General features: G+C 39.4%; 2 protein-coding genes across 6 annotated transcripts; one reads left to right on the top strand and one right to left on the bottom strand.

Annotated features, from left to right (window-relative positions):
* Positions 1 to 1,697: 1,697 nt before the first annotated feature.
* On the bottom strand, positions 1,698 to 8,820 carry lig4 (DNA ligase 4). Of its 3 annotated transcripts, none has more exons than XM_008116383.3 (2): positions 8,685 to 8,820; positions 1,698 to 5,515 (listed from the first exon to the last, which is right to left on the bottom strand). In XM_008116383.3, the coding sequence occupies exons 1-2, from the start codon at positions 8,695 to 8,697 to the stop codon at positions 2,763 to 2,765; spliced, it is 2,766 nt and encodes a 921-aa protein (XP_008114590.1). In that variant the 5' UTR covers positions 8,698 to 8,820; the 3' UTR covers positions 1,698 to 2,762. The 3 variants fall into 3 exon arrangements, with proteins under 3 accessions (XP_008114590.1, XP_003215362.1, XP_062813449.1); XM_003215314.4 differs by having other exon boundaries at positions 8,641 to 8,781; XM_062957379.1 differs by lacking the exon at positions 8,685 to 8,820 and adding an exon at positions 6,314 to 8,259.
* Positions 8,821 to 8,829: 9 nt separating this feature from the next.
* Positions 8,830 to 23,303, top strand: abhd13 (abhydrolase domain containing 13). Of its 3 annotated transcripts, none has more exons than XM_003215315.4 (3): positions 8,830 to 8,968; positions 14,781 to 14,890; positions 18,011 to 23,303. In XM_003215315.4, exon 3 carries the CDS (start codon positions 18,042 to 18,044, stop codon positions 19,053 to 19,055), a length of 1,014 nt encoding a protein of 337 aa, XP_003215363.1. In that variant the 5' UTR covers positions 8,830 to 8,968; positions 14,781 to 14,890; positions 18,011 to 18,041; the 3' UTR covers positions 19,056 to 23,303. The 3 variants fall into 3 exon arrangements, with proteins under 3 accessions (XP_003215363.1, XP_008114611.1, XP_016851685.1); XM_008116404.3 differs by having other exon boundaries at positions 14,781 to 14,984; XM_016996196.2 differs by lacking the exon at positions 8,830 to 8,968 and adding an exon at positions 9,143 to 9,391.
* The last annotated feature ends 1,315 nt before the right edge of the window (positions 23,304 to 24,618 follow it).

Raw genomic sequence — 24,618 nt, 5'->3', positions numbered from 1 at the left:
AGCACCTTGGGACCCACAGGTTGAGCACCCCTGGTCTAATGTGCTGAGTCCTTGATAGTAACGTTAAAATAAAAACAATGTAGCACAGTTTTACATTCTTTAAAAAATTAAAGCATTATTTCCTTTTTTTTTGGCAGTCACTCTAGAGTTCCAGTTGCTTGAGTTATGGTTAACTGAGGATCTACTCTGACCCCCCCCCCCCCCCCCATATACTGAGACAAGATCAACAAATATTTAAGGTCTCATCAGATAGAGATTTGGGGCATAGAGATTTTAACAATTGATGAAAGCCATCTTAGATTCCAATACAGTGGTTGGATTTGCAATGTGAAGAAGTACAGAAATAAAAGCTATTTGAAATTACTCCCCCCCCAACATATACATTATTTTTATATATGAATTTACCCTCATATGTTTGCATGTACTCGAGTATATACGGTATTTTACATAGTTTTTATATATTTTATATTTACATGGTTCACATTTTCATAGGTTTTTTTGCTAACTAAGCTGACCACTCAATGGATGGAGTGGCAATTAAAATATATCATTAAATGAAAAATAATATTGGGGCCATTTTCAGACCCTGCAGAGCGACTTGCAGATGGAAGTAAGAGCATATTGGGACTGCATGGTTAAATGACACATTAAATGTTTGGTGGCAGCTTTAATGTAACTTTTTTTACTCACAAGAAAAAATGGGGCAAGTGACCTGGGGTAAAATCACCATGTGCAAGTAGCAGGTATATACAATATGATCTGGTAAGTCCCCAGACTTCACAATAATACACGAAACTACACATAATAGCAAACCCAATTGGAAGGACATTTGGCCTATAAAAACGATGGTTCCCAAACTTTTTGGGTCATGGAACCCTTCAGAAGACATTTATGTTACATGGAACCCAGACTCTATCCCTGATTTGTTCAATCAATATATATATATTCTGCATCATTTTACGCTAATTCAAATAAGTTTCCCAATCCCCTGTATAACATCTAGTTTTGGAGTATATTTTACTTTTGATATTTTACATACAATATCCCAAATGTTTTTCATCTCAAAACATGTACAAGAAAAAAAGAGAATCAACGCAAAAAATCAATGATGTGTGAATCACTCTTGTTCAGATGGCAAATAAAATGTTGAAATGTGACATCAATAATTATGTGCCTAATAATAATAGTTGTAGTACAAAATAGCTATTAAGCAGGCTATAAATCTCCTTTGCCTCATGTCACATTATTTTTAAATCCATTTTAAATTTGATTTCTAAGATTTCTTTTGCAGAATCCCTATACTTTTGCTTACACTGGAAAAAAATAGTTCTTTCATTATGCCAAAACTCTGGGTCACATGCTAGACTTGCTATCTGAAGATCCATCCATTGGCAAATTGGCACCCCATTCATACAGGTAACGCTTGAACGGATGTGATTATGTGCTAAATTTACCAAGGTATTTCTTAATTTACAGACTTTATATGTGTATTTGTGATGCTATTAATATAACATATAACTGTTCATAAATTATTTGCAGGGTTTTTTTAAAAAAAGAAAGCTATACCTATGCAAACAACTACTGGTTTTTTATGAGGTGTGCCATTACCTCTTAGTAAAATATATAATCAAATACTTAGACTGATGCATATCCTTCAACTTTAAATATGTGAATATTGGAAAAACACTCAAAATGAGTTATTCTTAGCAAATACTTTTTATTGTAAGACACAATCATATATCTTTGGATAAAAAAGTTAACGTGTATAATTAAGTTCAGAAAGTTTACTTAAATGCAGATGAAGACAGAACACAAGCAATTGATTCCCCTCCCCTGCATAAATGTCCAGCTATTGAATAGCAGTTATTTAAAAATCTACAAAGCCTGAAATGATGCACAATCCGATTCTTCTTTGTTCAAACTAACTCAGAAAAGAACATTGTTAGACTAGCTTTATTGGTGCAATCAAAACTATAGCATGAAGTGTAACATTATATCAATATTACAGGAATAAATTCACTAAGGCTGCAAAAATCAATACAGAATGTTAAAATACAATGTAATTCATATATAAAGTCCAAACAGCTGCTCTTTTACAATACAATAAACATAGTTTTATTATCACAACCATGGAATTATACCTAAATACTCTTTCAAGTTCCTATTTTGTATTTTTGAACATGCATAAAATCAACATTGGCCTGATTTATTTAAAGACAACAGTCCTCAGTATTTCCTAAAGTATGACAGAGACTGTACTTCTGATTATTTGGCAAGTCTTAAAATATGTAATTACAGAAGCATTGTTTTAAAATGGATAACTATTTCTTATATGGACAATTCCTTATTTATTCAAAGGTTATGTAATCACAAGAAATAATTAAAAATGAATGGGACCATGTATTTCAGTAGTTATGATTTTTTTAAAAAATGATCCATAGCCTCATTCATAAACTTGCTAAATCATAACACTGATTTTGGTTTTAGCGACAATCTATTCCTTTTGGTTAGTATATTCTACATAAACTCATTTGTAGAGTGGGTTCTGAGTAAAACATCTAGATTTCCCTTAAAATATATAACTACACAAAGCAGAGAGAAAGTTTTTAAAACCCATCCTATTTTTCAAGGGTATGCCTGTGCCATTCCGAACATTACCTTTAAACTGCAAAAGGGCACAGAAGAATGAATGAGGGTGTGGCAAATTTATTTCAAATAGATATATAAAAAGGTAAGCAAGTATCTCTTTTAATTAACATCATTTAAATTAAGTAACTATTATCATTTTGCAGCTTCCCAGCTTTTATGGAATCTTTTACCCACTGCTCAGACACTATTTTAAATTTTCTTTCAAATGTTCTTCTGATTGTCTTTATCCTTGTCAAATCAGCACCATCTTTACTGATGACATGGGAGACACCCTCCTCAAGCTGCGGGACAACTTTTGCTCCATGAAAGCGAAGGGTCAGTGCCCTAGTTAACAGTCTGGTCTGAGTGATCTTGGCACCAGAATTGCTCACTTCAGCAGAAGGATCCAGGTAAACGGTGCACTGCCTAAACAAACACAGCCCAGAGTTGTCCCATAAATAACGTGCTTCTATGTCAGCAATCACTTCCCATGAAACCTTTTCCTCCAAGTCATTCATTCTTGAGAAGACCTCCTTTAACTGGGCCACACCGACATCAGCAGTGTAACTATCACCATAGCAATCATACTCACGGGCAAAGTGTTGTTTGGTTTCTGGAGACATGTGAATTATGAAAGCAGGCTGCCAAGGCACAAACTGTTTGGTTTGAAAACACTGTACAAGCCATTCTGCTCTCACAACATCATGCTTATTGGAAGAAATAATATTTTTCACTCTAACATTCTCAGTTCCTGCAACAACGCAGTAAGTGTCCGGCCCCGGATTTTGTACTATGCTGCCACCAAATTCTGCTATTTTGCTTTCTAGTTCATATTTTGTATAGCTTTCTGTCCCGCTCATAACACAGAACTCAACCTCTTGAAACATACTGGAAACTTTGCTTACACTGGAAAGATCAGGGGCTTTGAAGTGGTCCATTAAGTCAAGTTTCTTTTTAACCTTTGGCACAGTTTTGCGTTTCTTTTCTTGTGGCTCATTATCACTTATATCAAGGTGCTTAGTTGCTAGCTTCCCAGAAGCTTTGCCTCTGAGTTGTTCGAGAAGGTCAAGTGTCATACATTCATGCCATTCTTTATCTTCTCTTATTTTCTCAATGCGAGGGAAACGTAAAGTACACTCTGTTTTGTACATATCACTATTGACAATCTCAGCTGCTTTAATCTGAACAATGACTGAATTACAAGGTTCAATATAGACTTCAGGTTTCTCTGTTCCACATAGGATACTACAGGGAGGATCCCTTTTACGATATGGCTTCCAATATTTAGCTAATTTTAAGCCAAGATCATACAGCTCTTTCATAGTGTAACCTGAACCAACACGACAAATGGAATGGAATACAGATGGTTTTTCACCAGGTGGCGGAGTTTCGGCAACAGCACATAAAAAATGGGACATCATACCACCACGAAGACCTTTTCCCCAGTAACCCCCAACAACTAAGAGGTCAAGTTCATCCATCAATCCGTTAACATACTCTGGTTTGATCTTCAGCCATCCTTCTCCACGTTTATCTGGCTTGTAAGCTGACATGGGGTCTTTCACCACAATGCCTTCTTCCCTGTTATCTATTGCCTCATTTAGAGCATCTACTACTTCTTTCCGAGTGTTTGCTTGGGTTTTAGAAACCACCTGTATTCTACCTGGTATTGGTGTAAAGATCTTATTTAATACTTCATATCTTTTGCTCAGTATCTCATGGCCCAACTTTTGATCATTGATCATTAGAACATCAAAGACACAGAAGCATGTCTGTAGTTCAGAATCATCAACCATCCTTTTGATATCAAATTTGTTTCCCTTTTGCATGAAGGTCTGCGTAATGGGATTGTAGGCCATCATTTCACCATCTAAAATGCAGTTCTGAACATTGTTTTCAAAAACATTATGGATGAACGGAGTCAATGAGCCTTCAAGCGGAGACGCACCAAATTGCTGAGTGTAATCAAATCCATTTCGGGAAAAATATTTGTAAACATCTCCATCTTTGTGCATCTGCATCCGTTCACCATCTAATTTGGTTTCTATGTAGAAACTCTGGTTGTTCATTTGTTTTTCAATCTGCTGTATGTTAGCAATAGCAGCAAGCATTGGCTTAAAGGCAGAAAATAATGTAATAGAAACATCACTAAGGAAGACAGAAGGGTGGTGCAACTGCCTACAAACCTTTTCCAAATCAGTGGTAACATTGTGCAATTCGGTAGCATCAGGATGGAATATAGAAAATATAGTTTGCTGGCTAACCCCAAGTTTCAAATCCTTTATGATCATTCTGATCAACCATTTCTGTTCAAGTGCTGAGCTCTGAGTTATTAACTGCAGAAGACACTTTTTCACCAGATCTTTTCTTTTAGCAGCATTATTGGTAGACACAGAATCTAAAAGATCATTCACCTGTTGTATGGTCAGCTGACCTTGCTTGGGACATCTTGGCTTCAGCACAAAATAGGCAATCATAGCAAAGTCTCCAGCATCTCCTCGTGAACCAGTAGGTGTTCGGTAATTCAGAAGTTTTAAAGCATCTTTTCCATCTTTGGGTAAATTTAGAAGTTCAATATATAGCTTAGCAAGCATTGTTTCTTTAATTCCATAAGCCATCCTCTCTCTTTCCAACTGGGGAAGAATAAGTCTCATTGCAGGATAAAAGGAATCTGTTACATCCTTCTCATTTTTATGAAGAGCATCATGAAATTTCCTCCAGGAGTCTAAAAATTCTTTGAAATATTTTGTTTTCTCTTGTCGAGATTTGCCTTTTTGCATCCGTTCTAAAGTTGAACAAAGATCTCCAAAAGGAACTTGTGATGCCACCGTTAGCTTGGAAGGAGCATGTGAAGCAGGGACAGAAGACATACTGATTCTCTTCTTCACTGTAGAATAAAAATATTAAAATGATAAAAATTACATATTAACTTTCTGTTTTGAAGCAATAAGTTTCCTAATTCTATTTTTTCTTTGATCCAGTCACATGTCTTCATACTTCAATTGAAATACCATACATCTTCAATTCTAAAATGCCATCAATTGTAAGATATACACTAATTTCAGTACCACCAACAGAAAAAAATGCTTTATTGATATAAATATAAAGCACCTGTGATTCTAAGATGTGCCCTGTTTTAGAGATGTTTATATGGGGTGGGGGAAAATATGTCTTAGAATTGAAGAAATACAATATTACTTGTATTATTCTTCTACTGTAGCTGACAGAAACACGGCCTCACTACTAGTGCTGCAATAAGCATCCCGAACCTATGCATCTGGAAGAAAATCTCACTGAAATTGAATGGGAATCCCAAACTGACATTTAGAGGACTGGGACATTAGTGCTAACTATATAAAACAGTTTTCCAACCATTTGATGTTGGTGAGACATATTTTTAGACTCGCATCATTTCACAATACAGTAATTCAATTTTACCAGAAAACTTGAGTTAAACCTACCCTTTCTAAGAGATACAGACACATAAATACATACAACTTTGAAGACGGCCCGGAAGCTCCAATTAGTACAACTGGCGGCAGCCAGATTAATAACTGGGGCGGCATACAGGGAGCGTACTACTCCCCTGTTAAGCCGGCTCCACTGGCTGCCGATATGCTACCGGGCCCAATTCAAACTGCTGGTCTTGGCCTACAAAGCCCTAAACGGTTCCGGTCCAACTTACCTGTCTGAACGTATCTCCTCCTATGAGCCTGTGAGAACTTTAAGATCATCTGGAGAGGCCCTGCTCTCAGTCCCACCTGCCTCACAAGTGCGGCTGGTGGGGAAGAGAGATAGGGCCTTCTCAGTGGTGGCTCCTCGGCTGTGGAACTCCCTTCCCAGTGATATCTGGCAGGCTCCATCCCTTCTGAGTTTTAGGAAAAAAGTAAAGACTTGGCTTTGTGAGCAGGCGTTTGATGAGTGAATTCTGTTGGCTCGACTCGGTCCGGATTAAGGTTTATGTATAAGGTGTTGTGGACGAATGGTTCAAGTATTTTATAATGTATGGTTTTAAATCTATTTCTTGTATTTTGTGAAATTACCTAATTGTTTTAATTGCTTATGTTTTATCTTTTTGTACTGTATATTGGCATTGAATTTTGCCAGATTGTGAGCCGCCCTGAGTCCCTTCGGGTGAGAAGGGCGGGATAGAAATAATGAAAATAAATAAATAAATAAATACACTGCAATAATAAAATCTATGGGGATACAGAATATCTCATGAAAACCATACATTTATATAATTAAAATATATTATTGCTTATTTCACATAAATTCAGAGGTTTCTCTCTACAGTCATGCAACACACCTGTTGACATGCCAGGCACACAGTCTGGGAAGCTCTGATATAAACATCTGAAAGCTATTAAGGCAAGAGGTCTGTCAAATTCAAACCATCCAGATTCCCCCTCTGGCCCACAACAAATCCCCCTGCAAGCGACATCCCTTTTCCCTTGCTGCACATTTCTGAAAGGAACAGATGCCTCAAGTAGCTGTCTCTCCCGATGGTAAAAAGATGTGTCAGGGAAGCCCTACTGTTCAGGCAGATTTGTGGGAATTCCCTCCTTCTTGGGCAAGCCAGCAACAAGGAAGGGGTGAAACACTCTCCTTATGACATTCAATTTAGGACTTGAAAGAACAGCTGGGGCCCATGCCCATTCTACACTGACAAATAATCTAGATTATCAAAGCAGATAATCCACATTATCTGCTTTGGACTGGATTACGAGAATCTACACTTTCATATAATCCACTTCAAAGGAGATTATCCGGATTTTATATGGCAGTGTAAGAACATGAACTGGGCTTCTGCTGCCATGGATGCAGTTTCATTGGCAGCTTCATTGTCACAAGTTCCCCCAACCTGGCAAGAAGTCAGGACTGGAATATAGGGCAGTGCAGAAGGGGCCTATATTAAATGGTACCAAAGTGGGTGTTTCCTCTAGAGATTTAAGGCCCTTCCACACAGCCATATAACCCAGAATATCAAGGCAGATAATCCACAATGGGCCCTTCCAGATAGGTGCTATATCCTAGGATCTGATCCCAGGTTGGGTTCCTGTGAGTTTTTTGTATGGCCATGTTCCTGATGCATTTCTTCCTGAAAACCTTCAACAATACATTGATCCCATGTTTTCTGTTTATCCCAGTGCTGATTCATATAATCCGGTTTAAAGCAGAAAACCTGGGATCAGAGCCTGGTATATTGGGCCTGTCTGGAAGGGCCCAATATCTGCTTTGAACTGGGTAATCTGAATCTGCACTGCCATTTAACCCCATTCAATGTACATTGTAGATAGCTGCGTGGAAGTGGCCTCGCCTGCTGTTTTGGGGCCCTTCCACACAGCCCTATAACACAGAATATCAAGGCAGGTCATCCACAATATCTGCTTTGAACTTTGGGCTTTTCCAAACAGGTCCTATATCTCAGGATCGAATCCCAGGTTTTCTGTTTATCCCAGTGCAGATTCATATACTCGAGTTGAAAGAAGAAAACCTGGGATCAGATCCTGGGATATAGGGCCCGTGTAGAAAGGGACCTGGGATATATGGCCGTGTGGACTCAGATAACCCAGTTCAAAGCAGATATTCTGGGGGCCCTTCCACACAGCCCTATATCCCAGAATATCAAGGCAGAAAATTCCACAATATCTTAGTGTGGACTCAAGATAATCCAGTTCAATGCAGATATTGTGGGATTTTCTGCCGTGACCTTCTGTGTTATGTGGCTGTGTGGAAGGGCCACACTGCCATATATTCCAGTTCAAAGCAGATAATGTAGGATTGTATAGAGGTGTGTGGAGGGGGCCTGGGGTTGCCTTTGTTTGGCAGAGGAGGAAAGGCTGGGCTTGGTTGTCCCACCCAGGGAGATACATAAAGCGCAGAGAAGTGAGATGGAGGGGGTGGGAGAAGGCCTCTCTCCCAGGCAGCGCACTCTTTGTAAGGCCCCCCCGCCCAAAAGGAAAGCGTCATGGGTTCCCATGGAAACGGGACACGCAAAAGTTGCCTCACCAGTCGCGCGCGGAGAAGCAGACACCCCTTCCCTCCTTCCTTACATTCCGGACGCATGCGCAGTCTCTCGGCTTCGCGAAGCCACGCCTTCCTAGGCCGCGCGCCGCCAGTGATAGGCTACTGCTGGGCGCGAGGCCGTTCGGGACCTTTTCGTCCTTTCCCCTGGAAGCACTTCTTCCGTTTGCTTTTCTTCTCCCTTCCCGGAAGCGGCGGGCGGCTGAAGTGTTCCCGACCTGAGAGGAAGGAAGAAAGAAAGAACGAACGGGGGATGCCACGGAGGAACACAGTGCCGCGTTGCCCGACTGCAGCGCTGGAGACGGAGGCTTAGGTAGGCGCGCTGAGAGGAAGAGCTCTGTCGCGCAGGCGCAGCAAGGCTTCCTTCTTTCCTTCCCCTGAAATAATAATTAGGGCGCCTGTGAAGGGCTGGTCTCTAGGCAACAGAAACGCAGGGGCCGCAGGGAGGGGGGCTGCTCCACGTGCACATTCCCCTCAGCCCTGCCTTTCCCTCAAAAGGCCTAACGCGGAGCATTCCCTCAGAATGAGCACAAGCCTACTCTAGTCTCTTCCAGGTGGAGCCTGAGGGGTAGGAGGCAAGCAGGGCGCCAGACAATGATAGGCCTCGCTTTAGTCCGGCTCCCTCAGACCTGTCCATCTGGCCCGGCGTGCAGCGGGACCTAGGCGCGCCCGCCCGCGGAGAAGCACGCGCTTTCTCCAGGAGCTCTGCGCTCACCTGGCTTGAGGGTGTTTACAGGTGAGGCCTTTTTGGGGAAAGTGCTCCCTGTTTTCCAAATGACATGGCTTCCTGAGGCCTCCTCCACACAGCTGAATAAAATCCCACATTTGAACTGGGTTATCTGAGTACATGCTGCCATATATTCCCATTCAAAGCAGAAATTGTGGGATTTTATTCATCTGTGTGAAAGGGGCCCCACATGACCTTATCCAACATCTATGCACCCATTTTATGACATAGGGCTCTTCTACACAGTCATGCTCTCTATCTCATGCTATATGACTTTCAGCCCTCTTGACACAGAGCATATGGCAATTGGCCAAAAGGGACGATGGGACATATGAACCAGCCATAAAAGTCAATTGCCCCGAGGGGGGGGGGGGGAGTGGGCACTGGAATGTGAAGAATCCCCACATCATATAGGGAAAGGAGGAAGGAAACCTTGACCCAGGGCCCTTCTACACAGCCTTATATCCAAGAGTATCAAGGATGAAAATCCCACAGTATTTGCTATGAACTGGGTTATCTGAGTACACACTCAGATAATGTGGGATATTCTGCCTTTGGGGTGAGAAGGGCGGTATATAAATGTCGCAAATAAATAAATAAATATTCTGGAATACAAGGGCTGTCTGGAAGGGTCCCCAGAATATCAAGGCAGAAAATCCCACAATATCTGCTTTGAACTGGGTTCTCTTAGTCTACACTGTCATACACCCCAGTTCAAAGCAGAAAATGTGGAATTTTCTGCCTTGATATTCTGAGATATAAGGCTGTGTGGAAGGGCTCTTAGCTGGTGAGGTTGTCCCACTTGGATTCAACCTGTGCTTTCCAACAGAGAAAAAGATGAAAAGACTGGTAATGAAACTTTTCTGTCCTTTAGTACCAAGGCATATCTTTGAAACTGTCCATTTTTTTATACAAAATGGGTTATTAGGAAATATAGAGATGTGCATTTTTTTCGTCAGTCTTTGTAAATTGTATCAAATTTGTACTTACGAGGCAATATCCGACGTGTGTGTGGTTCGCGCCAAAAACTTGAGAATCAAAACTTACCCAGTACTTTTTCATTTGCATTTTGTAAATCTCCGAAGCCCCCCAAAGTCAGTTTCATTTTCAGTGCAATGAAGCAAAGCAAAGCCAGAAAAACTGCCATTTCCTTTTAAAATTAATGCCCTTAGGAGAGGGAAGCAGCAGGGAGAAAGCGGAGTTTGCTGGGGAAGAAATTACAGAATTCTGGGAAATGTAGTTTGGGAAGACAAGGAGCCCTATGCCAGAGAATCCATGCCCTAAACTACATTTTCCAGAATTCTGTTCAGCATCAGAAAGCCCCAATTAGCATAGGGGAGAGATTTGTCCCTCTGTAGCGGCAGCCAGAGTTCCAATAAATTGCTGAATCTGCAAAGAAGAGGACTGACTGATACTTCTAGTAAGTAAATCAGTGCTGAGCTGGGAAGAAATCCCTAAATGGATGGCCCTTAGGGTCCCTTCCAACTTACTAGGGTAAGTATATTAATTAGTTTAGAGTCTGGGTGGCCATCTGTCAGGAGAGTTTTGATGGAGCCCTTCTGCCTGGAAGGACTAGATGGCCCTTGGGGGACCCCTCCAACTCTAGGATTCTATGAAAGTGTAGAATTGGTTAATATTGGTTTCTATTGGTTAATGTGAGAGCTTTTTCTTTAAAAAACGTTTTTGTCAAAACTCTAAAATCAGTAGATGTATGAATATTTCTGAAAGTTGGGGGAATGATCCCCTGTTATCTTGTGTCATTGTATAGAAAATTCAAGGAGATAACTTTTTTTTTAAAAAAAAAATATTTATAAAGACTTTGAAATTTCCCCAAAAATCTGTGGATAAGTGAAACATTCTGAAACCTGATGGGCTAACAGTGGTAAATGTGATCTATCATTGTAGCAAGTTTCATCCCAATAGCTGTAAAAATGAGGGAGAGAGGACCCCCTAAAGTTTCCCCATTTATAGAAATTATGCACAATTAATATAAAAAGTAATAAAATTTCATTACTCTTGTTATAGTAATGAAATTTTCACTAACTACTTTAGAAACACTTTAGAAACAAAATGCCAGTGCCCCCTAATTTTGTAATGACTTCTGAAACATTTTTTATAGAACGCAGAATATACTAGTCCAAAGTGGCTGAGATGCCCATTGTTGGATGACGGCTCTCAATGTTTTCCCCCTTAAATCCCTTGTTCAACAATTTTCTGGCTGCACAACCAACTATTTGTTTTTTATCTGCCGGCAGTGTTTAATTGTTTTGTCTGTTAAAATGCATGCAAGTATAAAAACCCTGAATGTCTTTTACCTTATGTAAACTGGAAACCCACAAATAAGTGCTCAGACAAAATGCAGGAGAGGGAAAAGTGACAGAATTGCTGTTGCCACTCCTCACTGCTTCACATTTGATATTGCTGGTCTTCACTCACTTTAAATCCACTCACTTTGCCAAGGAAGCTTTTGGCTTCATCATTTTAGCTTAGAAGAATATTTGAGCAACATACGGAGAATTAGTACTTGCTATAGCAACTATCAAAGGAAAGTTGTTGGATTAAATCACCAACACCACCAAGTTCTTTCACATGGACTCTTGATTGACCTCACAAATATTTGATAGCATTGTGCTTTTGAGGTGTTGTGAGGAAGAGGAAGCAGGTTTGTTTTCTGCTGCCCTAGAGACTAGGACTTGGAGCAGTGGGTTCAAATTACAGGAAAAGAGATTCCACCTGAAGATTAGGAAGATCTTCCTGACTGTAAGAGCTGTTCAACAGTGGAACTCTCAGCCTCAGAGTGTGGTGGAAGCTCTTTCTTTGGAGACTTTTAAACAGAGGCTGGATGGCCACCTGTCAGGAAAACTTTGTCCTTTCCTGCATGCCAGGGGGTTGGACTAAATGGCCTATGTGGTCTCTTCCAATTCCGTTGTTCTATGATTTCCTGTAGATGTTCCTTAAGATGCATTGTGCAAACGTCAGCAGGAAAGTTAAGTTTGGAAAATGGAAGATGGATTGCAATAAGGAAGACACTTGATTGGAAACCAGGACATCCTTGCCCAGCTTAATATTGCCCATCATTTTTCTCTGGCTTGTGGCAGTGCATGTATTCCAGGTGTGCCATCTCTAAAACTCTCCCAACAATAGACATGAAGAACTTTCTGAGGTGAAACTTCTTTTACCAAGATCCAACACAATCAGCAACCAAAATGTGAAGCATTTTGGAAGGTCGCTTCTGGGTGGCTATTGTGCTTCATACATGTCTGATCTGGTGTTACAAGGAATATGTAATGAGGAGCAGCTTAAACAGTACTTACCAGCCGAATTAAGTCATGCCATGAATCATCCTGTTCTAGATGAGCCCATAACAGACGCTCTTTGCATTATGTATTGCAAATAATGGTCCAGGTGGCCAAAAGTCACAACCAACCATTTAAAGCATTTTGGAATGGAAGTGTATGTCTTGTGAACTGATTGCTTTGTTTCAGCACAAGTGTCCTCATTGTTCAACCTGGGATGTAGTTCCCCCCCCCCCCCCTTTCAGGGGAAGCTGTGAGATGGTGGACTTCAAAACTCTTGCTCGCCAAATCCACCTTTGTGTGGTTAAGCATAATTTGAGATTGTTCTGTTTTCAACAGCTGACTCTAAAAGAACATTGGCTTCTTCTAGATCAGGGCTCCTCAGACTTTTTAAAGAAGAGGGCTGGTTCACGGCCCCTCAGAATATTGTGGGGCTGGACTATAGTTTTAAAAAAAACTCGAATAAATCCCTATACACACTCCACATATCTTATTTGTAGTGCAAAAAAACATGAAAGAACAATACAATATTTAGAATGAAGAGCAATTCTAACCAATATAAACTTACCGGGATTTCAATGGGAAGTATGAGCCTGCTTTTGGCTGATCAGAGAGTCAAGTTAATTAGGAATGTCATTGTCGTTGCCTCAGACTTAGGGTGACTCTGTGTCTAAAGTTCAGGGCAGGGGCTGGGTAAATGACCTTGAAGGGCCACATCCAGCTAGCGGACATGAATTTGGGGACCCCTGTCCTGGTCTTACAGATGAATAGTAAGATGTAAAACACTAGATTTGCGAGTGAAAATTCTTTGCTAGCACTTTGATCAGTACTGCTGATCTGCAGGAGGGCTCCATGTCTGCATGGGTCAGGCATTAGCTAGGGAGAGACAGAATGTAAACCAGAATCTAGTAGTAGATCTTTGTGGATTTTTCTGTGACTTCAATAAAAGCACATTATTTTTAATATTGTAGAGTTTTATATAATAGGTTATAAAACTAGCTTGTGGGTTGTATTGTTTGTACATTCTACTAGCTCTTTGTGTGTTGCTTCTGGTGAATACATAATTAAAGAAATAGGTATTTTCTAGAAGTGTATGTCTGATATAACATAATTTTGATGATGTGTATTGTTTCAAGTGCCAACAAATTACTGACATTTCAATGTTGCTGTAGAGAAACATAGCCTTCCCCAGTATGGTGTCCTCCAGATGTGTTGAACTATATTTTGTTTCAGATGCAGTCAGCATGATGGCTGGATCTAATGGGGATTATAGGACAGCACATCTGTAGTGTGTTAGGCTAGAAAGAGCTAGATACATTTTGGGTGGTAAGACAACTCTTCTTGACTTTACCAATATCAGAGGCAGAATCCTTTGAAGTACAGTGGTGAACTTCATTGTTGTATGATTTATTGCAGCATCACTTCATGAATTCCCAATCTCAGTGGATGCTGTGCATATTGTTTAGTTAGAAAAAAATGATCACAAGTTTCCTATAGTGTATTTCAAAAATTTTGTATACATTTTTATTGTGGTTTATGAAAAAACCCCCATAAAATCTTCAAAATTCAACAATTGAGATACACCTTATTTTCCCAGTCCCGCCACCTCCTCAATCCCACCCGTAAACCTCCACCCATGACTTCTGACAGACACCACGCCATATGGACCTAGTATTTAATAAAACTCTATCCTTATCATTTTGTTGTTTATTCATTCAGTCACTTCTGACTCTTCGTGACCTCATGGGCCAGCCCATGCCAGAGCTCCCTGTTGGTCCATCGCTATCCCCAGCTCCTTCAAGGTCAAGCCAGTAAATTACATTTATTAACGTAATGATAATACTTATCATTACATTAATAAATTCCTCTATTTCAAATAGATTTTAAAATAGTTGCTATAGTGCATTTCAGATGGCCCTAAAACAGCCAGTTGAAATGACATGATGCTATGGTTTGATAAATGTTTTAATGCTCAAGAGTGCATTAAAGAGTGCTGCTTCTCCTATCAGCTGATACAGAAATTCTAGCAATAACTTAAAAATGCTTCAGTGTTTTAAACATGTATTGCTTGAATTTATTCTCTCTCTTTTTTCTTGTTCTAGCTCTAGCACTAAATCCTGTGGAAATTCTTCCTTATGAAACAGTTCCTGATCTAAAGTTGAAAAGAGATGGCCTTTATAAGAGTTTCTTCATTCAAGAAATTGATTATTAGGTACGACTGTACCTTATGGCTGTTCGTTTATCTTAAAGCATATAATGTATATTACCAGGAAGCTTAGGCTGCACCATATTTTCTGTCCTGTCAGGTATAGTATACCTTCAATTACATTGCTAATAACTGCACTCATAGGTGAAATTAGTACTGGAAAATGATATGCTTTTGTATGTCAAAGGTATCTATGCTTCCTTTGACAAAAAGTATGAAATACTCTTATGATATATGATTGTACCCTTACGTTACTCTAATCACAACATCATTAATGTGAATTGAAGCCTTTTTTGTTCTTGTTATTGCTAACGGATATTTTAAATAGTTGCACTGAAAGAGATTTAGGATTTGTCTTCTCAGTGTTCTCTCCCAGAATGTATACTGAGAGTTATTGAAGCAGTGTGTATTTGAAAGTGCATGCAATTTTAGTTTTATTCTTGTAGAATGGCTCCTGACATATTTTCTTTTGCATTATATGAGTGTTTCCAAGCAACACCACATTACTAGGAATAATAAAAAATAGATAAGGGAAACTATTTAATTGTTTACCCAAGAAATTTTAAAGTTAGGAAAGTAGGATGACATGTACATAATAATTTTAAGCCAGAGCCAGCATTATATCAGAGGGTGGATCTACACTAACCCATTGTCCTGGGGCTCATCTAGCGTAGCTTACACTGTATCAGCTCAGGGTGGTTTTCACAGCCATCATGGTGGAATTGGGAGGAAGTCCTGACTGCCCAGCGGTGATGAACCTAGTTTGGTACCTTTGGATGGCCAACCTTATCACACACTGCCAATATTTTGTGTCACAGTAGTCTCCTAGGCATGGGCCCTACTGTTCATCTGTCACCAGCAGTGATGTTGGATGGGGAAGAAGGGAAAGAAGGAATCTCTCCCTTCTCTTCCCTCCTCCCTTCCCTGATTGCTCATTTCCTGGTTAATGAACCTGGGAAACACAGGATGGCAGTGTGAGCAGTTGCATCTGATTCCGTCTTGGAACCAAGCCAACTATTTATATGGGCCCCAAATCATGGGTAGCTTTGATTTCTCAGCCAGAATTTGGAGTGTCATGCGACTTTGGTTAACACAAGTCAAGGCTGCCTTAAGGTGGGCTTCCCCTAGATCAGCTCTGTTCAGTGTTTTGCTGCCATGGAGCAGATCTGGGGAACCTTTGCATTAAATGGTCAATATAAATGTGCCCAGAGGTGAGGAAAACATTCTCATATTGTTTTTATGATTTCAGAATGTTCCCATACCACTATTTATTTTTAAGTGTAAAAATGTATTTTGTTGCTCAGCATGCTCTACTGTGTGGGCAGGTTAGCTTTGTTTCCCCCCCCCCCCCCCCTTACCAGCTTACTTCCTGCTTTTGAAAAGTCCTCTCTTGGGCCTAAAACAGATCAGGAGTATAAAAAGTATGGCAACCCCACCCTCATTCTACCTAGAAGATGTAGAGAGACGTGGTGATTAAAAACATAGGGACTTACATCTTTCTAAGTGTATCTTCATCTGTGGTAAATCGAATTGATCAGTTTTTCAATGTTTATATTCAGCAAGGGACTACTGTTACATTATATATGGAGCCCAATGCACACTGGGATACTGACTAGGGAGTGCCGATGTACATCTTTAGAGTACAGTGTGCATCAAGACACTCTTGCTAGTGTCCTGTTATACATCTTGACAATTTAATAACAGGGTTCTTTAGCACTTCTGCTACTTGGCTAAGTTGTGTAAAGTTATGTAATGTAGATCATGATAGATTATCTTAGCCATCTCCCTTTAAAAAAGGAAGGTGGGGATGGGTGTAGGCAGCCTGCTGAAGTCCACTGTGGACTTCCTTCGCCTTCCACATCTTGGGTAGATGCCCATCCCTGTGCTTTGTCAACAAGGTCCAGAAGACATGAGTGAAATCATCCTCACACAGCCTCTCTCCTTGTTCTGTGGACCCTCTCAGTTTCAAGGAATTCCATGTTAGGATGCTACCTGAGCTGTATGCAACACTAAGTTGGGCCTCTGTGAAATGGAAGCCAAACATAGCTAGCAGTCCTTTTCTAAAAATGTGGGAGGATGGGGGTGGGTTTCCTGTGTGCCAGAATTTGATGCTTCCTTTATTTTTTATCTTAGACACATATAAAGCCATGCTTTAGTTCTAGAATGGGAACACTCGGGGGTTCAGAGGGCTATTTTCAGCTCCCTTGAAGTATCTGCATGGCTATGGTCATCATTTTTGGGCAGCTGACATATCTGTCACTCTTGTTAGCTTTGGAGGAATTTGAATTTACCTTTGGAGGCATGCTTATTCAGTTAAAATGTTGCAAGGGGTTGTCAAAGAAAGGATCTTAATGAATATCCCTCCCTGTATAGTTTCCACCCTCTGGCCATAAAGTCCAGAAGGTTCCCTCAAGTGGTGTTTCCAGATGTTCTACTCCTGCCAAGGACTCTTAAGATTATGACAGTCCCTCAGCATACGCTTTTGGGGATCATTAGATGTTCCAGTATGGTTGGTGTGGCAATTCTCAAAATGACATTTCTGTGAAGCATGGGGCTGTTGTGGGTTTGGTGGACAGGATTTACTGGTGCATCAACGTTTAATCATCAAGCTCTAACTTTTGTTGATCTGCCTTTGTAGTTAAAATAGATTTTTGACAAAATTGAACTAATTAATGGCATATTCAGTACTTCAAAGCTTACACTAAGTAAAGGTTTTTAAGGAGCCACAAAATGCTTCTCATCATTTATTTCAGAAGGATCACCCACCTTTTCCTAATGAATGCTACTACACTGGTAAATAGGCAATAGGAATTCTTATACAGTGAATACCTGGATTTGAAGGTGAAAATTTTGATTTCAGTCTGGGATTAAATCATGATTTAAATTGTCCTGATTTAAAACAATTCGTCCTAAACAGTAGAATTTTCCCCTTCTTTATTTCACAGACACTTTAACCTTACTCTTGTTAACCAACAATATATGGAATGTATCTAGAAAAAATGAGCTGTTATTCACAGTTGTATTTGCTGCTCTTTCCTCATCAGAAGCAATCCTGTTGTTGTAATATGTTTCATTGTTGTAGATATGTGAACATTTTTATAATTCAAAATGTCTTTTTTCTTTCAGAATTCATATTGGCTAAGGATTCATTGCCATAATGGAAAAATCATGGATGCTTTGGACTTTCATTGAGAAGTGGCTGCTTGCCTTGGTGTCATGGTCCTGGGCCCTCTGCCGTATTTCTCTCTTACCTTTGATAGTAACCTTTCATTTGTATGGAGGCATGGTTTTGCCTTTGTTAATATTTGTGTCTATTGCAGGTATACTGTATAAATTCCAGGATGTTTTGCTTTATTTCCCAGAGCAACCCTCTTCATCACGGCTTTATGTTCCTATGCCCACTGGCATTCCTCATGAAAACATCTTCATCAGAACCAAAGATGGTGTATTGCTCAATCTAATTCTTCTCAGATTCACAGGGGACAATTCCTTATATACGCCTACTATCATTTACTTTCATGGGAATGCAGGAAACATTGGTCACAGACTTCCAAATGCCTTGTTGATGCTAGTGAACCTGAAAGTCAATTTACTGCTGGTTGACTATCGAGGCTATGGGAAAAGTGAAGGCGAAGCAAGCGAGGAAGGCCTCTACTTAGACTCGGAGGCTGTTTTAGACTACATCATGACTAGGTCTGATCTTGATAAGACAAAAATTTTCCTCTTTGGCCGTTCCTTGGGAGGAGCAGTTGCTATTCATCTAGCATCTGAGAATTCCCATAGGATTTCTGCCATCATGGTGGAGAACACCTTCCTTAGCATCCCACATATGGCCACCACGCTGTTTTCTTTCTTCCCAATGAGGTATCTTCCCTTGTGGTGCTATAAAAACAAGTTCCTGTCCTATCGAAAAATATCTCAGTGCAGAATGCCTTCCCTTTTCATCTCTGGGCTTGCTGACCAGTTGATTCCTCCAGTTATGATGAAACAACTCTATGAACTTTCCCCTGCTCGGACTAAAAGATTAGCCATTTTTCCAGATGGAACTCATAATGACACTTGGCAGTGCCAAGGCTACTTCACTGCACTCGAACAGTTCATTAAAGAAGTGCTAAAGAGTCATTCTCCCGAAGAAACAGAAAAAATGTCATCAAATGTAACAATAATTTAACTAATTCCAATCTGTCTTTCTGATTGTACTTGGACTTTGTGGAAAGTGATAACGAATGACCATTTTGAAAATGTGTGCTCTGTCTGTACCTATCTAAAGAATGCAATTAAACATGGAGAGATCTACTAATTTGTGATCCAGATAGTTTTTATATTCAGTACTGTAAATGGAGGATTACTTAGTTTATTAATGCTAATTTTAAGGCCTTTTTCATAAAGACACATTATATCAAATTGCTGCTGAATTAAAGCTATGCTGATTTTAAGGGAAGAGCAAAATTGTTACAGATCATGCATGTTTTGACGTCAAAGGTGTACATGGTTAACAAAACATACTTTGCAGCTTTGGTGTATTTGATAAACCCCAAATTCTGTTGTTATGCATGAGTGATATTGTACGCTTAAAGTTATATACAGCAGTAAAAAGAGTATGCAGTTAACTTTGACATGGCTACATACTTGACTTCTAAATATCATATTCTGCCTCAAAGAGAGATGAAAAAATTATGCATTTAAAGTAGATGCGGCAGTAAGTTTGGTATTGTCATACATTGACAAAGTTAAGCAGCCTTGTTAGTGTACAGGTTGCTGTTTTTGCCTCTCGTACTAAAAGATTGGCTTCTTTTAAATTCTTGGTGTCATTGACGGCTCATCCTCCGAAATCCTTGAGATGGAAAATGCAGTTATATAACAGTCTGTCTAAATCACTGATCATTACTAAAATGGAAATTGGACAACATAGACAAGTAGGAATATTTGTATTTACAGTTGCTTCCCCCCTGCAGCTTTTATGTTATTTTAGAAAACTTTAAATCTTTTTTTCTCAATGGTCGAGTAATAATGGTGAATAAACCTTTCCCCTGCCTTTTATTAAACTGCATTTATATACCGCTTTTCTCACCCCTAGGGGGACTTTATGCCTTGGAACTTTATGTCAAGATAGGGATTTTAACCTTTTTGCTTGATGCAGTTATCTACGTAAATCACATGGCTAAGTAAAACAATATAAACCACAACTATTAATCCATAAAAGCCAGTATCTTATTTCTTGTGAAGTATTTGCCAAACAAAGGGATTTGCTCAAGTAAACTTTGAAATGTTTGTGTCAGAACAAATGGTAAAGACATAAGTACTAAATAAAATAGGAATTTGATAATTGTGCATTCTTTAACAAAATCAGGTCATTCTTGGCTCTGGGTTTTATTCTTAAAACAATACAAGCACTATGAAAGGTTTCCTTTCTAAGAAGCAAAGTTCCTTACCTGTTCTAGACTGCCTCAGAATCTAGTAGAAGCTGCCACTTAATTTTTAATTTAGTTCAAGAAACATTTTTTTAAAACAACACTTCTCTGTCAATGTCTTGTTTTGAAAGCACAAAAGTGGTGTAATAGCATATGCATATGTTTTGTAGGAAGTGAAATCTTGCATTATTTCAGTATGAAGTTTAATTATTTCTGATTTTCTCTTGATTCCTTTATGTCCTTTCATGTTACATGCTAGATGCCTTGCCATCTTCCCCAACTTCCCCAACTTCTTTATCCATTCTCTCTGTGTTCATTATGCTGTGTAAACTCTATCCTGTGTATTTTGCAAAGAATATCATGGAATATGTTTCACTAATTGTAGTATTTGCACTTTACCGTCTTTCATGGTTCTGTTCTGGTTTCTTTCATTTTGGAAACATCTCTCTACCTTCAATGTTTATATGATATTTTTAAAATGCCTGATCCCAAAACCACTTTGTGCAATATTGGATGGATGGATGGATGGATGGATGAACTTTTGGTCTACAAGCGGTTTTGAATTACAATTACACAATTGTGGTGTTGTGTGGTTTCCAACAGTATGACCATGTTCTAGCAGCATTTCCTCCTTCAGACCCTCTGAATATGCCTGCCACAAATGCAGGTGAAACTACAGGAGAAAAGGCTGCAAGAACACAACCATGTAGCCCGGAAACCACACAACACCCCAGTGATTCTGGCCGTGAAAGTCTTCGATAATAAATCACACAATTCTTTCTTTGAGCATGTTGAAGAGAGTTGTGGACCAAAACATCTGGAGAACCAAATGTTCTCAAACCCTGACTTAAAGATGATCCTGTGGGATGGATATCGATTACACAAATGCAGGCATATAAATAATGTGGTTAAAGCTACCATATAACAATGCCTCCCCAAATACAGAAATTGCATATTAGGATGTGATTGACATAATTGTGTTAGAAGCAATTTTTATAATATTCAGTTTGTTGTAAGTCTATACTTACAACAGACTGAATATTATAAAAATTGCTTCTAACACTATCTTAGATTGAATTATACACACTTGGAGAATCTTATGTTTTAGAATAAAATAAGTTTAACATATTTTTGTACTTAAAATAGCTTTTGAGATAATTAAAGTAGCTGGGCATAGATTTTCAAGTTTTGCTCTAAAAGTTCATGAAATTTTAAGCTTTCTGGTCTAATTCAGGATGATTCTTGTTTTTTTGAGTATGATAACCTATCTGAAAGGGACAGAAAAACTTCTTTCTTCCAATGTGTTGTTGAAGGCTTTCATGGCCGGGATCACAGGGTTGTTGTAGGTTTTCCGGGCAGTATGGCCATGTTCCAGAAGTATTCCAGAATACTTCTGGAACATGGTCATACAGCCCGGAAAACATACAACAACCCTCTTTCTTCCAAGGTAATGTGTATGCACAATCCAAATGTAATACTCGTATACAATTTAGGTTTTGTTTTGCATTGAGAACTATTTGGAGATTATGCTGGAGAGATCTAGTTTCAGACAGTGCCCTATCAAAATTGTAAAACCATCTTCACTTTAGTGCAGTCATTGGAAAAATGTGAAATTACGTAGCTCTGTAGTGGCAGATGTTTAAGATTTTAATTCACTGTCTGCTAACTGTTTAATTGCAGTGGATTTATTGGGCTATTATTTTGTGCACCAAAGCGCCATAAAATCAATTTTTATTTTTATTAAGGTTTAAGGGTAGAGGTTCATGAGCCCATTATTTACAAAATTTATGTCAAAATGTACATCTCAGTGATACATAAAATACAATGCACTAGCTTTCAAAGTGCACTGATTTTTTTATCAGAGGAGAGAAGAAAAGTGGCAGTGTTAGAATCAGACCTACATCTTGTTTGAAATGTTTCCTTATGTTGGTGTTTAAGATTGTTGTGATGAAGATGATGCTGGTGGAGAACCTATCCCTTCTTGGCTATGAAGACAAAAGATGGGTAATGAATTTAGTCTCCAACAAGATGCAGGCACTGCTGTGATACTGTCTCTTTTCTCTCCTGTACAATTTTCATAATCTTTGGGTGGTTGTGAGTTTTTTTTGGCTGTATGGCCATAATCCAGCAGCATTCTCACCTAACATTTTGCCTTCAGCGGATTTGAAGATGCCAGCCACAGATACAGGCAAAACATTAGGAGAGAATGCTGCTGGAACATGTTCATACAGCCCGAAAAACTCGTAGCAAACCAGTGATTCCAGCCATGAAAGCCTTCAACAATGCATTTCGACATTTTTGCCTGATGATGAAATCAGTGCTGTTCAAAAGTAAATGCAACATATTTTGCACCTCTTGATTGGTCTAATTAGGGTAGAACCTTAATGTAAATTTTGGATTTTGTTGTATTTTGCTTCATGCCCAAAATTACTATTGTTGAATATGTTTTCTAAATGTATGTCCTTATCTTTTGGTTTGCCAGATCAAAAAAAATTCACGGACCTGAAATTCTGTCAATTTTAAGTGGTAGATATATCCATATATATCTGTCTTACATATTCATGTATAGCAATGTTAGTCAAAAAATTAAACCCCAAAACTTGCATTGATTTACCCATGGGCTAATGTAAGCACTGTACCTTTACTCAGAAAAGGAATCATCCCTTTCTCTTGAGTAGGGTGGCAAAAGGTGAAAGCCTATCTCATTCTAGGTGGACCTAAAAGAAGCCCCAGTCTCCCCTGCTTTCTTGGTCATGGCACCACTTCTGGACTTTTAGAATTTCTGGGCAGGGAAGTAATGCCACAATTTTTTTTTGGTTTTCGCCCCGCTCTCCAATCTGTTATGATCTTTTTGGATTCTGATCCTGTCCACTGGCATGTCAGCTATCCTTCCCATTTTGGTGTCATTCAGGGGGACTTATTTCTAAAAGTATACTTTTTTGTAATCACTTTTCCTTTTTGCTTAAGTTGTATATGTTGAAATGTGTAATAAATTGCTGCATTTACAATGGTTGTTAACTTCCTCTTTCTCAGTGTGCGTAGTATATTTATACTTCTTTGTCATGGCTTCTGATTTCCCTCATCTGGATCTGCAATTGCACAGTGACACCATTCGGAACCTTCTGGCAATAGTTCTGTTCTGCCTCCTCTATAGGCATGTTCCAATGGCCATTTCATTGGCTCTTTCTAATCTGTCACAGTAATAGCAGTGGACCTTCTACATTACATTCATTTTCTTCTTCTAATTTCACTACTTGGCAGCTATTTTGCCCTCTTTCTAGGTAAATACAGAAGAAAAGATAGAAACTTAATCTACAGAAGTGAGGCCTATAGCTTTTCAGACTCCCTTCAAGTTCTACTGCCAGAGTGAGCCAAAAGTAATCCTTGTGAATTGATATAAAAAGCACCTTTGTTCTTTAGGCACTTCTCAGAAGTCCATCTCTACTAAAGCCTCAGAAAGTGTTCAATGTCTTCATAGTAACTACTATTGCATCTCACCACAGTACTGTGACTGCTGTAGCCATCTGTTTCAATATATTCACCTCTAACTCAATACTGCAAAGTTATCTACCCAGTCCAAAGTTTTTGGCCAGGTCCAAAAACAAGTAGGTCTATTTGAGAAGTCTTAGGACAAAACAGCCTCACATAGATGGACCATCAAAGAAGCAGAAGTGGAAATACATCTAAGCAGAGTTGGTGGAAATGACCAACCCATCCAGGTTATTCCCTCTCCTGCTATCTTTGATAGGTAGCTAATAGCTATCTCTTGGTTGCCCTGATGTACATGTCATTGGCTTACTACCTGAAGGCAAAATTGGGAATGATGTTGGGTCTGATGTTGGGAATGATTCTCCTAAACACAATACTGATCGCTTAAAGTCCAATACTTCTTGCCTATGAAGGGGTCATGATCTCCAAGAAGTTGTGTTCCGACTGATTCAACAGGACACAACATCATGTTGCCATCGTTATGCTTCCTGCAGCAACTCTGAAAATTAGCGTCAACTTGGACCTGAGTCCTCAAGAAGAGAAATGGTACCAATATGAGTGGCAGTACCATTAAGGAGTCATGGAAAAGGTTGCTCCCATTGCATCGGGCACCAGTGCCATGACTATAGATCTAACTCCAGGGGCTCCTGATCAAAGTGCACTGAGCTTCCCTTCAATCTAAAGTAGATATGACTGGTCAGTAAGCAGATCTTGAACAGTTTATCAGTTTCACTGACTCCCACTCATGCAGCCAAGACAACTAGTCTCATCTTGGTATACATGCAAATGAAACTAGCCATGTGAACTGCTAACTAGGGTCAGCTCCATTATTTC

This window comes from Anolis carolinensis, chromosome 1 (assembly GCF_035594765.1).
Source record: "Anolis carolinensis isolate JA03-04 chromosome 1, rAnoCar3.1.pri, whole genome shotgun sequence".
Lineage (NCBI taxonomy): Eukaryota > Metazoa > Chordata > Lepidosauria > Squamata > Dactyloidae > Anolis > Anolis carolinensis.
The sequence above is the reverse complement of the archived record's forward strand: the minus strand, read 5'-3'. Positions and strand labels throughout refer to the sequence as shown.

What these genes read in the sequence shown, in the direction of transcription:
- lig4 (XM_062957379.1), bottom strand. Translation starts at nt 6,491, where the DNA reads ATGGAGCCTGCCAGATATCACTGGGAAGGGAGTTCCACAGCCGAGGAG. An exon ending in GAGGAGATACGTTCAGACAG is followed by an intron (nt 5,516 to 6,313) that starts GTAAGTTGGACC and finishes TTTATTCTACAG; the next exon opens with TGAAGAAGAGAATCAGTATG.
- abhd13 (XM_003215315.4), top strand. Translation starts at nt 18,042, where the DNA reads ATGGAAAAATCATGGATGCTTTGGACTTTCATTGAGAAGTGGCTGCTT.